The sequence below is a fragment of the Clupea harengus genome, chromosome 4, assembly GCF_900700415.2.
Source record: "Clupea harengus chromosome 4, Ch_v2.0.2, whole genome shotgun sequence".
Lineage (NCBI taxonomy): Eukaryota > Metazoa > Chordata > Actinopteri > Clupeiformes > Clupeidae > Clupea > Clupea harengus.
Genome location: NC_045155.1, coordinates 21,797,013 through 21,812,797, shown reverse-complemented (window position 1 = coordinate 21,812,797; position 15,785 = coordinate 21,797,013). Strand labels below are relative to the sequence as shown.

The 15,785-nt window shown below is 41.7% G+C and overlaps 2 protein-coding genes across 2 annotated transcripts; both read left to right on the top strand.

Moving 5' to 3' along the window:
* Positions 1-72: 72 nt before the first annotated feature.
* Positions 73-10,988, top strand: nol9 (nucleolar protein 9). Its single transcript, XM_012820857.2, has 13 exons — positions 73-600; positions 1,750-2,279; positions 2,676-2,898; positions 4,553-4,683; positions 5,315-5,459; positions 5,602-5,701; positions 6,456-6,553; positions 7,010-7,171; positions 7,419-7,668; positions 8,400-8,514; positions 8,637-8,811; positions 9,207-9,340; positions 9,598-10,988. Exons 2-13 carry the CDS (start codon positions 1,788-1,790, stop codon positions 9,715-9,717), a joined length of 2,145 nt encoding a protein of 714 aa, XP_012676311.2. The 5' UTR covers positions 73-600; positions 1,750-1,787; the 3' UTR covers positions 9,718-10,988.
* Positions 10,989-12,748: 1,760 nt separating this feature from the next.
* On the top strand, positions 12,749-15,551 carry hyal3 (hyaluronidase 3). Its single transcript, XM_012820721.3, has 3 exons — positions 12,749-13,828; positions 14,091-14,180; positions 14,352-15,551. The coding sequence occupies exons 1-3, from the start codon at positions 12,914-12,916 to the stop codon at positions 14,616-14,618; spliced, it is 1,272 nt and encodes a 423-aa protein (XP_012676175.2). The 5' UTR covers positions 12,749-12,913; the 3' UTR covers positions 14,619-15,551.
* The last annotated feature ends 234 nt before the right edge of the window (positions 15,552-15,785 follow it).

The following is a 15,785-nucleotide window of genomic DNA, read 5'->3' as shown; positions in this document are numbered from 1 at the left end:
ACGTTGCTTCGATTCATATCACCTATTGTAACTTTATATGTTTGAAAGGCCCGGTAGATTTGCTGTATTTAGGTCAGATTTGCGCATAACCGATTTATCTAGGAAACCACTACACAAACTCTGAAATCATGTGTTGTTGTCCACTAGACCACAGCACTGCGCTCTACTCTCTTTTTACGGTCTACGGCGCAAGGCCACCACGCACGCTCGACATATGACAGCACCCAGCATGGGCAACTTCTTGCCCGTAGACGAGCTTTGATTGTATTATGTAGCATAGCCTACTGATTCAGACGCTTTTTTATCCAGTCATTACATTGTAGGGGGGCGTTGGATTCGTTACAAAGACTGCTAAAAGTAGCTAACGATTAGCGTTACATAGCCAAATTCTCATACTTCAAAAAATCTCCTAGGTTCTTCTTAACATAAGTTCTCTTATTTTCCCAAACGATGGAATGGTATCATGACAAGTATGCGTAGTTAGTTAGGTAACATGCGGTTTTGCACACATGAACGTTAGATAGCGAACGTTTTAGCTTGGGTTACTGCCGGTACAGCAAGGCATAACTAGCTAACGTTACTTTTGTGAACTTCGAACGGGTGAGTATTTCTTAAGACAACATCTACCTAACTTGGCGATAGTTGACTAGCTAGTGATTCTCTTTTGTCTGTTAGCATTCAGCAGTAACATTTGAGCAATTTAACGACGTTTTATCTACGTAAGGTGGTCGTACATGACGTTCACCTTAGATGACGTTTCTGTGGTGTTGTTGACAGATAACATCGTTAGATGGCCCGCTGAAGAGTTGTTGCTTTTTTAACAACTGTTTGTTAGCTAGTGAGTTAACGTATTTTACGAATGATGGTTTGGCCAGTTAACATTAGTTATTTTATTTGAGATGTTAAGCGGACAAGTAGCAGGTTATACATTCTGTCATATTCAATGTTTCCATTCAACTCTGCCACAGCTTTTAAGTGCATTCTTCCAAATTGGTCGAAAGAAAAGGCCAATAATTTCGCGTTGCCATTAGCTGTACAATGTGAATTAAAGGGAGTGGAAGTAATTGAGTTGCCCCCTGGTGGTAGCGTTTCTAACCCTGTGCGAAATAAGTAGGATTCTCCATTCTCGATGGATGTCGGTCCACATTGAAAAGTTTGTGTAATTGCTTCCATGACATATACGTCGGTATTGTTCAGACTGCTAGCCAAAATCCGTTTTCTTATTTTGCCAGATTCAGAATGGAACCTAGATACTGTAGCTACTGATGCCTACATTGTTTCCACAGCAACCCATGCTGATAGGCTGGCGATGTCTGGACACATCAGATTTTTAGTTATCCTATTTATGTGGTATGCAACATTGGAACACATACACAGATGGAGAAGATGGTTGACATGGCTAACATTTCTGTAGCCTATATATTAACACAACAAGAATTAAATTAGGTTTTTTTTTTATTAACCAAGCAAAATACCTCTGGACATCTGAATTCCAATAAACATCATTAATAATGATTAGCTCAGAAATCAGAGATTAAATAACTTAAGTATGGGGGGCGGGGAACAAGGGCTGTATCTCTGGAACCGTGCGTCCAATTGAACTGTAACTTGATATTTTGGCTTTTCTAGTCAAAATGGACCTGTACCAAATTGCATAGAAATCGGAGAGGGTGAGGTTTAAATGGCGGTTTTGGGCGGTTTTGGTTAAAGTATTATTGTCTTCAGTATGTTTTTGTTTCCATCCCTCAGGTGCAAGTGCAAGTCCCTCCTGAGGGCCCTGTGAAGCCATGAAAGCACAGAAAGTCTCATCACAACCCAAACGGACTTTGCGAAATGGCAACAAAAGAGCTAAGAACTCCAAATGGCACGGCCACAATAAATCATTCCATGCAGATGCTCCTGCATCAGCTAGCTATGAGCACCAGATAGCCAGCAGTGGACAACCCAGCCTGAAACCGCTGAAGAGGCAGTATGCTAAAGCTGTCAGCGCTAGGACTGTGAGCAGCCTTCTACCTGCAGGACAGAAATGTAAGCGCCTAGCAACACATACGCACAGCAATGGACAGGCTGTGAGTGTGTCTAGCAGCTGTGACAGTGAAACAGAGGACTCGCGGGGCTGGAGGGCCTATGCCCAGTCTGTGCTTCAGAATGGCATGCAGACCAATGCTGATGCTGAAGAGAGCTTGCCGTCAGAACACCTAGGGGAAGACATTCAACCGTTTCTCACCCAGTTTGACCATGTCAACAACCGCACCTTGATGGTTATGCGACCAGGCCAGGTAAGCACAGGCTCTATCAAACACCTCATGCAAGACTGATCATGGGAAACCACAGGTCACAAGAACATGTTTATTTTAACACATTAGTTTAATAGTGTGTGTATTTGAAAGAGTAGTGTGTTTATTTTAACATATTCATTTAATATTGTATATTTGAAAGAGCAGTGTGTTTATTTTAACATATTCATTTAATATTGTATATTTGAAAGAGCAGTGTGTTTATTTTAACATATTCATTTAATATTGTATATTTGAAAGAGCAGTGTGTTTAGTTGATTGTGTGGCTTCCTGACATTAGCCAGTCATTTGGCGTAGAGTTGTCTGCGAAGGCAAAAGTGTGAGTGATGGGTTGGATATAAGTTCCCTTTGTGTCTGTATGGTCTCTGGTGTTTGCAGACATTGTGTTTTCGGGGAAAGTGCCTGCTGACGTGCTTGTATGGGCGGGTGGAAGTGTTGGGCTTCACCATCGAGGAGGGCCAGCAGCCCTACCCCCTGTACTCCCCATCCTCTCACTGCCCCCTCACCATCACTGCCTTGGCAGACAGTTCCCTATCCACCAAAAACCGCAAAGAAGGCCGGCAGGAAGCCAAGATGGTTGTGCGCAAGTACCTGTCCTCTGGTAAGATTTAACATGGCTTATATTCCGCTTTTCAATAGACCGACTCATTTTTGTATGTAGCCCTTTTTCACTGGTGGGCTCTGCCCAGCATAATGAAGGAGGCTCTACCTGTGTCTGAGGCTTCCTCTGATGCTAGCAGGTACTTACAGTTACACTCCAATATAACACAAAGAGGATGCTAGCAGGTACTTACAGTTACACTCCAATATAACACAAAGAGGATGCTAGCAGGTACTTAAGAGCTACACTCCAATATAACACAGACAGGATCCTAGCAGGTACTTAGAGCTACACTACAATATAACACAAACAGGATGCTAGCAGGTACTTAGAGTTACACTACAATATAACACAGACAGGTTCCTAGGTTCTCAGCGGTTGATGGTGAGCTGGTTGAATTCCTGTCTAAACTGCAGGGCTTCAGAAAGTTTATAAAATCAATGTATAAACCACGATTTACAGTCAGTAAATTACAGTAGCATGTTTTAAAATGGCGACAATAGGGTCTGAAAATGTTTTCTAGTAGCTTGTGCAGAATTAAAAGGGATACATTGAAAGTCAAAGTGACGGATTAGGTGCAAGGTTATAGTTTATATCACAAAACAAAACAATTCCTGTACTTATAAATGATCCAAAAAAGGAGAGCCTTTATTCACCAAATAATGATTTAAACTAGGCTACATTATGCCCCATCTTGGTCAGGACTCTTCCATCACTATGCTAAATGCTAGCAAATAATATTTGTTAGGCTCTTGTTAGACTTTCTGTTTATGAATTAATTTACATTTACATTTACATTTAGTCATTTAGCAGACGCTTTTATCCAAAGCGACTTACAAGGATGTATACACATTTACACTGATGGCACACTGCACATCAGGAGCAATTAGGGGTTCAGTGTCTTGCTCAAGGACGCTTCGACAGGGAATCGAACTAGCATCCTTCTGATTACTAAACGACTTCTCTACCCCCGTACCGCTGTCGCCCCGCTGTCGCCCCAATTAATCTGGTCATATATCATAATTTGGATTTTTAAATTCTCACATTTCAAACTAGTTTACTCTAGCTGTTTGTTATGTGTGTGCACTAAGAAAAACTCTAGTTCATCTTTCAAAGGTCAGCTGGGTCCAGCTGTAATGTTGTAAATGTGCATTCATTGAATTAAACGCCTTTTATAACGTTAACAATGTCAACACTATTTTTCTTGTTAGTTTTCACAAGATAATCTTGCTAATTTTCTAAAAGAAGGAAAATTCGCAGTGATTACAAACTTTTGAACGGTAGTATATGTATTTGATACAGCCATTGGGCAAGGGACTGTGGACAGTAGGTTTCAGCTGAATCATTTTGTCATTTTATCCAGCAATCTCAAATTTGTGCAAATCTGTATTTAACATTAAATTCCATTTACTCAGTTGGGTTGTTGCCAACATCCCTGAAATCATTTCATGGCATGCAAAAACGTATGATGTGTGCGTTAACATAGTGTATGATGTGTGCGTTAAACATAGTGTATGATGTGTGCGTTAACGTAGTGTATGATGTGTGCGTTAACGTAGTGTATGATGTGTGCGTTAACATAGTGTATGATGTGTGCGTTAACATAGTGTATGATGTGTGCGTTAACATAGTGTATGTGTTTGTGTTTGTATAGTGCCAAGGAAGCATCTGCTGAATGAGATGGATTCAGATTCATGTGCTATTCTGCTTGAAGCCCTGGATAACCCCCTCACGCGCTTCCTCACGAGCCAGTCCCAGCTCAAGGAGCTCTTCTGCCTCAGCTCGGTACGTTTGGATACTGCATGCACACTTGCTCTGTATAAATAGACATGGATGTTGAACTGTTTCATCAAAACCTTTATATTGGTTTATGGGAATTTGCCTGTCCACATTTTGGGCTGTGTTGTTAGAGGCAAAGAATCAATTCAGTGACGGATGTGGAAATGCATAAAAGCCCCAGTCCAGATGTGCGTCTAACGTAGTGGTCAGGATGAAGAATCGCTCTTACTAATCATTCTTATTGATCAGTGTCATAAATGACAATGTGAGCAACCACTAGGAACCAGTGGAGGGTAAAGACCACCCTAGTGACATGTTCGTTTTGCTGATCGAAGACAGATATTAAGATATGCTTTTGATTGCCTTTCAAACAACAAATGCACATACTATAACACTGTACATACTGTTATAGGAAAAACATCCTGGCACTGCTGAGTCAGTGGTCACATAGCACATCCTATGACGGTTGACCCCTTGCAGTTTTGGCATTGACCACTGCTTTCAATATGCGATATCTTTATGGATGTTTCCTTATTTGCTTAATGCAGATGAGATTTGTTAAATTATTGTATAGCAATATTGGGGATTATGTGCTTGAATGCTTGAATGACTTGTGTGTGTGTGTGTGTGTATCTAGAGAGAACTCCGTGCAGACTCGGCAGTGGATAACTCTGCTTTGAGTGCAGTGGGAGTGACAGCCCTGAACAGTAGTGGCAGCCCGGGGCTGATGACCTCCAGGAGCTACAGAGATGCGCTGCACAGACTGGTTCGAGTATGGGGAGGTGCGTTAGCAGCATATAGTGCCTCTGTGGTCCTCTCAAGTAACCTCACAATAATTCTATAGGAAACGGAATGCTGAACACTGATTTCAGAAAAATCAAATCTTTGAATAACATCTTATCTCTACTGCTTATACTTCAACAGATGATGATTGTGATCGCTGTCCAGTTATCCTGGTGTATGGTGCTAGGAATTCTGGGAAGTCTACCTTTGTTCGTCACCTCATCAACAGCCTCCTTAACCAGTGAGAACCAGAAATATTTATACAGTCACACTGCATCCACACACTGGTCAAAGATTTCAAATGGAGGATTATTTTCAGCAGTCAGATTATTTGGCTTTAACTAACTGTTGTATCGGCACTGCTTTTGAAATGATACAGATTATACTCTACACATGAAGGAAGGTGTTTTGATCGTTATTGCAAAATCAATCTGACAGGTTGAACAGCACCCTGAAATAAAGCAAAGCGGTTATATCAGTGTAGCAGGTTGTATTTTGCCACAGTCACCGTAACCATAATTTGTCTATACTGTGTCGTATTATATCATATCATATTATACAGCAGTTAGTTCTGGTCGAGCAATTTATTAATTTCTGATTGGACAACAGGCATTCCATGAGTAGGGATACACTAGACCAATCCCACTCAAACACATCTTACCCCTGAGCAGTATTCACACATTCACTTGTACAAGTAACTTTGACTCTCTCAATTTGACTGGATTTGTTGCATCGAACACTTGGAACTAATAATTCGTCTTGATAGAATCTAGCACGCCAAACTTGACCAGAACGGACCGGAAGAGGCCTTGTTTTTCCCCATCTTTAAACATTGATCCCAAAGTGTCACATATGCTATTATTTAGTACAAACTCAGCAACAACCTATTTTCATAGGATATTTTTTAAGAAAACACATACTTAGAACTTTTTAAATATAGGGAAGGATTTAATTGTAAGTAGACATGTGCATTCTCAATCTTAACTTTTTTGCAGCACTACCAGCGTAGAATACATGGAGTGTGATGTGGGACAGACCGAGTTCACCCCCCCAGGATGCCTCTCTCTGTCAGCGGTCACAGAGCCTCTTCTAGGTAAAATCTTCCACCAGTCTACTTTTGAGTTTCCTTCATACAATGTCTGAAAACAATTTATAACCTGCAATGAAACATTTGGACCCTAATTATGCAGTGCACATTTAGACCCTAATTATGCAGTGCACACTTGGACCCTAATTATGCAGTGTGCATTTGCACCCTAATTATGCAGTGTGCATTTGCAAGATCGGAGTATGGTGACAGACGATTGTTTTGAATATTCTTATGAATAACCAAGTTGGAAATTTGCAAGGCAGAACCCTGTCAAACGTATGCTGAAGCTAGAACAGAAACATTGGTTAACATGTGGTAATGTAGGACTGCTTGTCCTAGAGCCTTATAACAGACCTTCTTCACTGAAAATAAAGTGTATTATAATTGGTCAAGACTATGCTTTGGCAATCCTCCCCACTGAGTCCATATGTCCTTGACACTTTGAGTTGTGCCCTGTAGGCCCTCCCTTCACCCATCAGCAGGAGCCCAGACACATGGTGTACTACGGCCAGGCTGATTGCCAATCTGATCTCGATCGCTACCTGGACTCCCTGAAGTCACTGTGGCGCCACAGCAGTGGTGATATGCCAGTCATCATTAACACCATGGGCTGGGTTAGAGGTGAGGATTCTACCCCACAGCCATATATATAGGTGTACACACACACTTCTTGTGCTAAGGTCAAAGTTTTTATGGGGATTTTACAATTTTTCCAACTCATTCAGTTTTTATGTTCCCATGATCCCATCTGAGACATGGGGTTAGGGATTAGTAACTAACCAGTAGACTTTAATCCAAATATTTAGTTGGTTTAGTTTGATTTAGCCCATGTGTTTTCTTAAATTGTTTTCTTTCTCTCTCTGTTTAGGTCTCGGTTTTCAGCTGTTGGTTGACCTTGTTCGTTTCTTCTCCGTGACTCACGTGGTTCAGCTCAGTTTTGGAGAAACCTCTCAATGTCCTGCACTCACTCCTGAGTTCCTGAGAACTGCTCACGGCTGGCAGACGCACCCCCCAGCCCCGTCCGCTCTAGGACAAGCTGAGCTCCAGGAAGCCCCAAACAGCCATGTGTTCCTCAGCATCCACTCCGAGTTCCCTGGGGCTGGCACCTCAGGGGAGATGTAAGAGAGAAACTTGTCTTTGTGTCATACAGTTTCAAACTTCACATCTCACAATGAATGATTCCTATTGCTCAGAGTCTCCTGTAGTTTGAGTGAAAGCGGAAAGCGCTATCAGCCTCAAGGTCATGGGCCCATTCTAAGTCAATGGTTGTTTGGGTGGGTTTGGGGTGCTCACATTAAGCTTCCTTTTGGTAATTTTTCTGTTTAGAAGCATTGGCTTCAGGTCTCATCTGTTAATTTGTATTTTTTCCTAATGGCTTTATGTCTGCCATATGTACCACGTAGAGGACTAGGTGATGTAGGTACTTCCTGGTATTAGAGTAGTTCATCTAACTGTCCATACTACATCTTCTGTAGAGAATCTCTCTTCTTCTTGTGCATCATCAGGGCACTATGGGGTCAAATACAGCACTGAAATCACTACTTACGGGCACTATGGAGTAAAATACAGCACTGAAATCACTACTTCAGGGCACTATGGAGTCAAATACAGCACTGAAATCACTACTTCAGGGCACTATGGAGTCAAATACAGCACGGAAATCACTACTTCAGGGCACTATGGGGTCAAATACAGCACTGAAATCACTACTTCAGGGCACTATGGGGTCAAATACAGCACTGAAATCACAATGGGCAGTTATCTGGCTTGTGCAAACTTACTAAATCTGAGATCTGCTAGTATTTTCTGTAACTGACGGTATGCTGTTCATTTGCTCTCTGGAACGAAGGCGACACCAGCGCAGTAATGAATTGAGGGATCTGTCTCTCATGGGATACTTCAGTCAAATGCAGTCCCCAGACTCAAGTCTTGTTCGGCCTCTACACTGCTTCACCCCTTACCAGGTACACCTCCCTGAATATGGACGCTATATGAGCGTATGACAGCAACAGCTATGGCTCGTATTTGTGTTCTGGTTAAACATGAAACTGTTCTCTTTATTGTGTTCTCCCTACACCTTCCCTAGGTGTCCGTCTCATCTGTGGCTATTGGTGTGACTCATTGTGAGGTGGCCCCCTCACACATCCTGTATGCGGCCAACGCCAGCCTAGTGGGACTGTGCTGCCTGGATGAGAATGTGGCTGGTCGGGGTGGTCCAATGCTCCTTTCTCAAACTCCCATTTGCCCGTGTGTTGGCCTGGGTAAGAAATAGTTTTATTTTTGAAATATAGTCTTGACTGTTAAAAGTGAGCAGTCTTGCTAGATGGAAAAGAGGTCATTCCATAAGAACTCATTTAAAGCCTTACGGTTTATGTCATGGATTTTCATGGGGAAAAAAGGTCAATTTGATTCATATAGCTGTTCACAATTGTATTCAAGTAAATGAAGTATTGTTGAAGCAATATGTTATTTTTGCTGCTCCCAATGCACATATGTTTGAACTAACCAATGTTTCAAAATCGATTGAGTTGACATTTCTGATGGGTCTCTATCTCCTGGTGACTCCATTAAATCTGGTGTAGCAGGTGTTTTGAGGGGTGTAGATATGGTAAGGGGCCTCTATCTCCTGGTGACTCCATTAAATCTTGTGTCGTAGGTGTTTTGAGGGGTGTGGATATGGTAAGGGGTCTCTATCTCCTGGTGACTCCTGTCCCTCCAGCTCTTCTCCGTCGAGTCAACTGCCTTCTGCTCGGGGAAATCTCCCTGCCTAAAGCCCTGCTTACCACACAGGTAGACCACACACACACACACACACACACACAGCATGTACAGTACTTCTAAGTTCATCCCATATCATATTTGGACTGATTACAAAGTTAAACCAGAATGATTGTGTTTGATTTGTTTAGTAGGGGTTGGCTGCATCATGTCTGTGTCATTTCATTCTCATTACAATATCTATGGTGTTGAAGTGTACTGATGTAGAAATGGAAATGGAGATTTGAGTGAGCATGACTACAGCATTGCCCTCCTCTTTTGTCTTTCAGTCTGGAGTGGACGGAGACCTACCTTATGTCACCACTGACTACAGCTTTGAGCTGACTGGAGCAGGGAAGCTCCACGTCTTTAAAGGACTGGCCAGGCCAGGTTTTGTCAAGGCCAAGTAACTAGGTAGAAACCAGGATGTCAGAAATAGGACTTTATTGACTTTATTTGACCAAGACAGCAAGAACTACATTTGTTGCCTTTGTTTATAGTCTGGGTATGCAATGTTTTGGTCCATGTGATGGTCAGATGCACTACAGCCAAGGAGACAAATTGTGGTGTTTTCCTGAAAGATCATTGTCTCCATAAATATAGGGTCATGTCTCCATTAATATAGGGTCATGTCATTACCTGCACAAAATTGTCATCTTACAGGTCCAACCAGCTTGGTAATTGCTTAAATTTAATTTTTAAATTTAGTATTTTTTTTTTCATTGCCATGCATTCACAAAGGTGCTGATCTAACAAACCTGAAGACTTCTTCAACAGCCCGCTGAACATTATCATACAAAGTTATTGAGTGTTTCACTGAACGTTTGGAACCATAACAACCTCTGCTTTCTTTTCATATAAGGATAATTTTTAAGCTATATCTAAATGGATGAGTGGTTCAGAGTGCTCAGACATTACATTCAGATAGAGAACAAGTAGATTGAACCACTTTAGTTTCAAAATAAAGAACTGTTTTGGATGCATCCAATAGAGAAGGATTAGTTTGAAGATATGTTTGAAGCTGTTTACGTTTTTCATCTGGTCCAATGTGAATTTATAATTAAGGAAAGTTGGGAACTATTCTGCAAGTCTTTTTACTTGCCGTTCTGTATTTAAATTTCACTGCATTGTGGACTTGCAGCAATTCTGTTCTAGTCATCATCGGTCAAGGAGCCACTGTGAGGGAACCTTCCCTAGTCTGGATCTCTTACAACATGGTCTGTCTAGTGTCTATCAGTCCAAACCACATGGTCTAGTGTCTATCAGTCCAAAAACCTGGTTCTAACTATATTGCTTTGTGTGGCCAGCAGACATTTTTTGTTCTAGACTGGACTTGCATATTTTACCCTATTTTGTCATGGTTAGGAAAGTTGTGTGACTTTTTTTTTGTATTACCTTTTGGCAGAAACTCTCTGATCTGTTGTACTGATTAAAAGATTGTCACAGCAAAATCAATGCTTAAATATATCCAAGTTTGTGACCTTAAAAACTACACTGCTTGTACATTTTGTTTAAAAAACAAACAAACAAAAAGAAATCACACTGATGATTTGTTTCTTCTGTGTGTTCATTTCTATTGGTTTCAAGTACTTTGTTTCCACAATTTAGTGTAGACACACCAGTTCCCATTGTTTCAGTTTTTTGTTTGTCTTAAAATAAAGTACACGTGTTACAGATCTAACTTCATGTCGTTTGGTCCACCACTTCTATTGCAGAGCTCTTCTGCGCATTAATGCTGTGATGTTTGGCTTTTGCTCAGCTTGAGGGCAAATCAGTGAAGGTGAACTCTTTGCAAGTTAATATCATAACACAATTTCCTTTGTGCTGGAGGGGTGCCAGAGTGGAGGCCACACACACACATACACACACACACACACACACACACATTTCCGGCGATAAATTAAACTTTCCACAAGGCATGGATTTTGGGTCCACATGTTCTTCTCTGATGAAACATTTTCATGCAGCAATCACACACCACCACTGCCCAAGTCTGACTTGCCTATCTGGCAAAAAATATTGCGTTTGCTTCATTGGTGCATTACGGCTGGCTCGTATGTATGCGTTGATCCGTCAACGTTGATGGATCCCCATTCACTTTGAATGTGGTGATGTCATCCGTTGCCGAACTGATTTCACTTACTTTTGCACATACACTAATTCCATGTTTCATGTAGTTTTTTGGCTACTCACACAATTCCCTCTAAACAAGTACACGCAATTGATAAACATAAACCTGACATTTCATTTATGGAAAACTGGTGATGATAAAATAGAAAAATCATGGTAAAACAACAGAAAACTCTAAACTGCTCAAGGGGTTCACATACTTTCAAGCAGCACTGTATATAATGTGGGTATGGCATATGGGAATGGCCCAATGGCTATTTTCTTTACGTGTGGTAAGGGTAAGTTCCTGTTAATGATGGTGTAAAGCTCATGGTTCCTGGTTTGTGCCTTTTCTCTAAACTACATGTTTGAGCAGTACTCCTTGACTCTCTTAAAGGGAAGGAACTGTGCATGGTTGAGCAGTACTCCTTGACTTTCTTGAAGGTAAGGGAATTCATATTTCTTAAACCTGTATTGATCAACTTCAAATTATTTCTTTTATAGGCAGACTTAAAAAATGTCTAACAACTCAACTTCAAATATTCTTCAACCTGGTTGAGTGTTAATTATGGAAATATCTGGCTTTTCCTGCTTTTGAAAAACTATGTGCATATGCACTCTTCTGGACTAAAGGATACATTCACAGTAGAGTTTTATCTGTTAACATTGTGACAATTGTGATTGAAATGTTAAAAACTTTTGAAAATCCAGAATATCCTTCAAACATGTGTTATTTCAGTAGAAATACCAGCTCAGCTCTAGTTATCGTCTGTTAATGTTAAGACTGACATGCAAGAGTAGTGGCCATTGACCCACACAATTAATATTAATACTTACAAGCCTTAGTGCTGTCCAAAACAACAAAATACAAAAATAAGCTATGTTCAAATTTACATTTTAAAGATGAAAGTGTATTAGTATGCCATTAGGGTTCTTTGTCTAGTTAGTTATTTGCTGTGAGAAACTGTGTCAAGAGTGGTTAAAAAGGAAGTGTGAATATATCTATGCCGGCTCACAGTACAGTCAAAAGCAGCACTCTCAGAGGGTTGCCATGTTACCGTGCCATGAAGAAGCTGATCGATATGTAGTCCACACATAGATGAACTGGAACTGAAACCACAGAAACGTTTCAAATACACAAAACCACAGTGTCAACTGACTAGAATTAACAATAATTTTACAAAATGAGGAAGTGCTCAATGCTTCGATGAGGTGTGATTACATTTCCGGACCCATGTCTAATGAAAGAACAGCAACACATATCACACTTCACACATCACACATTCAGCTCTGAAGGGGGTTCATCAGCCACTTCTAGTGAACCCAAAACATTTTATCTTTAGAAATGATCTGTAGATACTCTGAAAGGGATAGGTACATGGCCCTCTAGACACTTGAAAAGAAACAGTTCTTGTACACTAGTGACAGATTGCTTGAAGACCTTATTTAAGAATATTTCCTTTGTTAATCTTTCTCTAATTTACAGGAGTCGCAGCCATGTTCTTCCTGCTATGGGTTCTGATATCAGAGGTGAGTATGTCTCCTGCCAACCTGTCTGTGCCCATGGTCTCAGATGCAGGCTGGTTGAAGAGACAGGGCTTTCCTGTGATCTGGAACATGCCCACTAAACGCTGCCAGCATCGCTTTGGGGTTTCCCTGCCTGTGGAGCGATATGGTATTACACACAACCCTAAAACACGTTTCTGGGGTCCGGAGATCAGCCTCTTCTACAAGCAGCGCTTCGGCCTCTACCCTTACCTCACACACTCGGGGTCAGCCGTGAATGGAGGCATCCCTCAGCTTGCTGATCTCAAGGCTCATCTTTCGCTGACTGAAGGGAAGTTAGAGGCAGTGCTTGCCCAGGACTTCTCTGGATTGGCTGTACTGGACTGGGAGGAGTGGCATCCTCTGTGGAGCAGGAACTTTGGCGCTAAAACAGCCTACCGGAAGCTCTCCAAGAGGCTGGTGACGTGGAACCACCCAGAGCTGATGCCGCCGGAAGTGAGGTCTCTCGCCAAGAGAGAGTTTGAGCAAGCCGGACGGGCCCTCATGCTGAAGACACTGCAGCTCGCCATGAGCCTGCGCCCTGCTGGATCCTGGGGATTCTATGGCTTCCCGGCGTGCCATAACACTAACCCAGGAGGACGGACTGGCTACACCGGGGAGTGCCACAGAGGCACCGCACAGCTTAATGACCAGCTGGCATGGCTGTGGCGGCAAAGCAGTGCCCTCTACCCCAGCGTGTACGTGCCATGGAAACTGGCACAGCGTGGACACATTCAGCTCATGGTCCGACACCACATACTTGAGGCCCTCAGAGTCGTAACCCAGCATGCAACAGACTTGATGCCCACTCCTGTAATACCCTATGCAAGAGTAGCCTTCACACACACACTGCACTTCCTTAATAAGGTATAAATACACACACACAAACACACACAAGTGTTAAATACAATGAAGAGGCATAAATACTGTATGTCAGAAACTTGTTCTTGAAACAAGGCCACTCTTATTCTACCATTAATTCTCATTTGAATGCATCAATTTATGAAAATCAAGGAAAAAAGGACACTCCATACCAAGTTTGAAGGATATTTCTGTCTGACTGTTTACTCATTTGATTTTGAGCATGTGTGTACTATATATGTCTGTATTGTCTGTCTATTCTATACAGACATATTTGGAGAACACGCTGGGAGAAAGTGCAGCCTTGGGAGTAGATGGGATGATACTCTGGGGTGAACTTAAGTTTGCAAAGAATAAGGTAAGTGTATGTCTGTTCTTACAGTTGACATTAGTACTTCATGTTCTTTCAAAGGACCTGCTGCTTCCTTCCTTCCTTTATGTTATATATGTCAACACTCTGAGTCTGTATACCACCCTGTGTGTGTGTGTGTGTGTGTGTGTGTGTGTGTGTGTGTGTGTGTGTGAGCAGCATCAGTGTCTGAAGCTGAAGGACTACATTGAGAGTGTGCTGGGTGAGTATGTGGTTCAGCTGCGTCATGGAGTGCATCACTGTGGCCAGGTTGTGTGTGGGGGTCACGGACGCTGCACCAGACGAAAGCCCCACTCAGGTCACATGATCCCCCTCGGCAACAAGATGCCCGACCCTGTCCTGCTGCGCAAAGCATTCCAGTGTGTGTGTCATGGAGGGTGGAGCGGCCAGGCCTGTGAGCAGAGACACACACCTGCCACTAAGTGAAGTGCAGTGTGCTTACAGAGACAGACCACACCTTACACCTCTACATGTTTCACATGAGGGTGTGTGCGTAAGGATTCTTTAACATTAAACACTTCTGGAAATAGATCTGGACATGAGATGACTTGGGATGTAGAGATGATTTAGAAAAAAACGCATCTCTGCCTCATTTCATTCTACTTGGCAGTATTCACTGGATTAGCACAGAGCACACACACACACACACACACACACACACACACACACACACACACACACACACACACACACACACACAGGCAGTATTCACTGAATAAGCACAAAGCAATACAAATAGACCATGCCGGGGACCAATAAAAAAGTGATGCTTTATAACATTTACAAACATGAAATAGTTCACATTCGTCCTTAAAGGTATTACCTAACTCAGAAAAGTATTAGAGATTTAACATTGTGAACTGGCCAATTCTCTGAGAGGCCATTCAGACCTAAAATCGGTTGGTGCGTTGTGAGATGCTTTGCTGTGATGTAATAACCACTAGGCTTAAAATGTAGCAATGCTTGTCATGTCGGTAGGGAACTGGAGGTGAGAAAAGTCTATGTAGAAATATGTTAAGAGTATGTGGACACTCTTTTCACACTAAAATGTGAACAGTGAAAACATTTTCCAATATTCCTATTCTATGCATTCCTATTCTATCTGCTATTTGTATTAGGTATTTTAAATACTTTTATTTACATTTTAGATGACATGGAAAGTGTATAGCTTGAAACAAAGTAATATTGGAGAAACACTGACTTAACATAATGTCTTGAGTTGTATCAGTCTAACTACTGACTAACCTACATACTGCAACATTAATCCTCAGGTGATGGTAAATACTTGCTTTGTATGCTAACAAAGTATTTTCATAGTTGTCTGAAAACCTAACCTTACCTAATAAAGAAATGTCTCATCATTTATTTATGGTGTCTATAATTGGAAAGATGGCATGATATTGAGAGGGAGTGATCTTAACCAGGGGCTCAGTTGGAAAGGTGGACAGGGGGTCGAGGAGAGAAGTGTCAGAGGAGTTAGCACGTTTAAAAATAAAACAGGAACGGCAGGGACTATACCTGGATAGCATGATTGTAGCAATAGTAGTGTTGACATGACTAAAAGAATACACAGGACTGTTTGTCATCGGATTT

Coding starts and splice junctions, on each gene's coding strand:
- nol9 (XM_012820857.2), top strand. CDS start 1,788: ATGAAAGCACAGAAAGTCTCATCACAACCCAAACGGACTTTGCGAAAT. Junction 5,460..5,601: donor ACTGGTTCGAGTATGGGGAG/GTGCGTTAGCAG, acceptor ATACTTCAACAG/ATGATGATTGTGATCGCTGT. Junction 8,515..8,636: donor ACTGCTTCACCCCTTACCAG/GTACACCTCCCT, acceptor CACCTTCCCTAG/GTGTCCGTCTCATCTGTGGC.
- hyal3 (XM_012820721.3), top strand. CDS start 12,914: ATGTTCTTCCTGCTATGGGTTCTGATATCAGAGGTGAGTATGTCTCCT. Junction 13,829..14,090: donor CACTGCACTTCCTTAATAAG/GTATAAATACAC, acceptor TATTCTATACAG/ACATATTTGGAGAACACGCT. Junction 14,181..14,351: donor TTAAGTTTGCAAAGAATAAG/GTAAGTGTATGT, acceptor GTGTGTGAGCAG/CATCAGTGTCTGAAGCTGAA.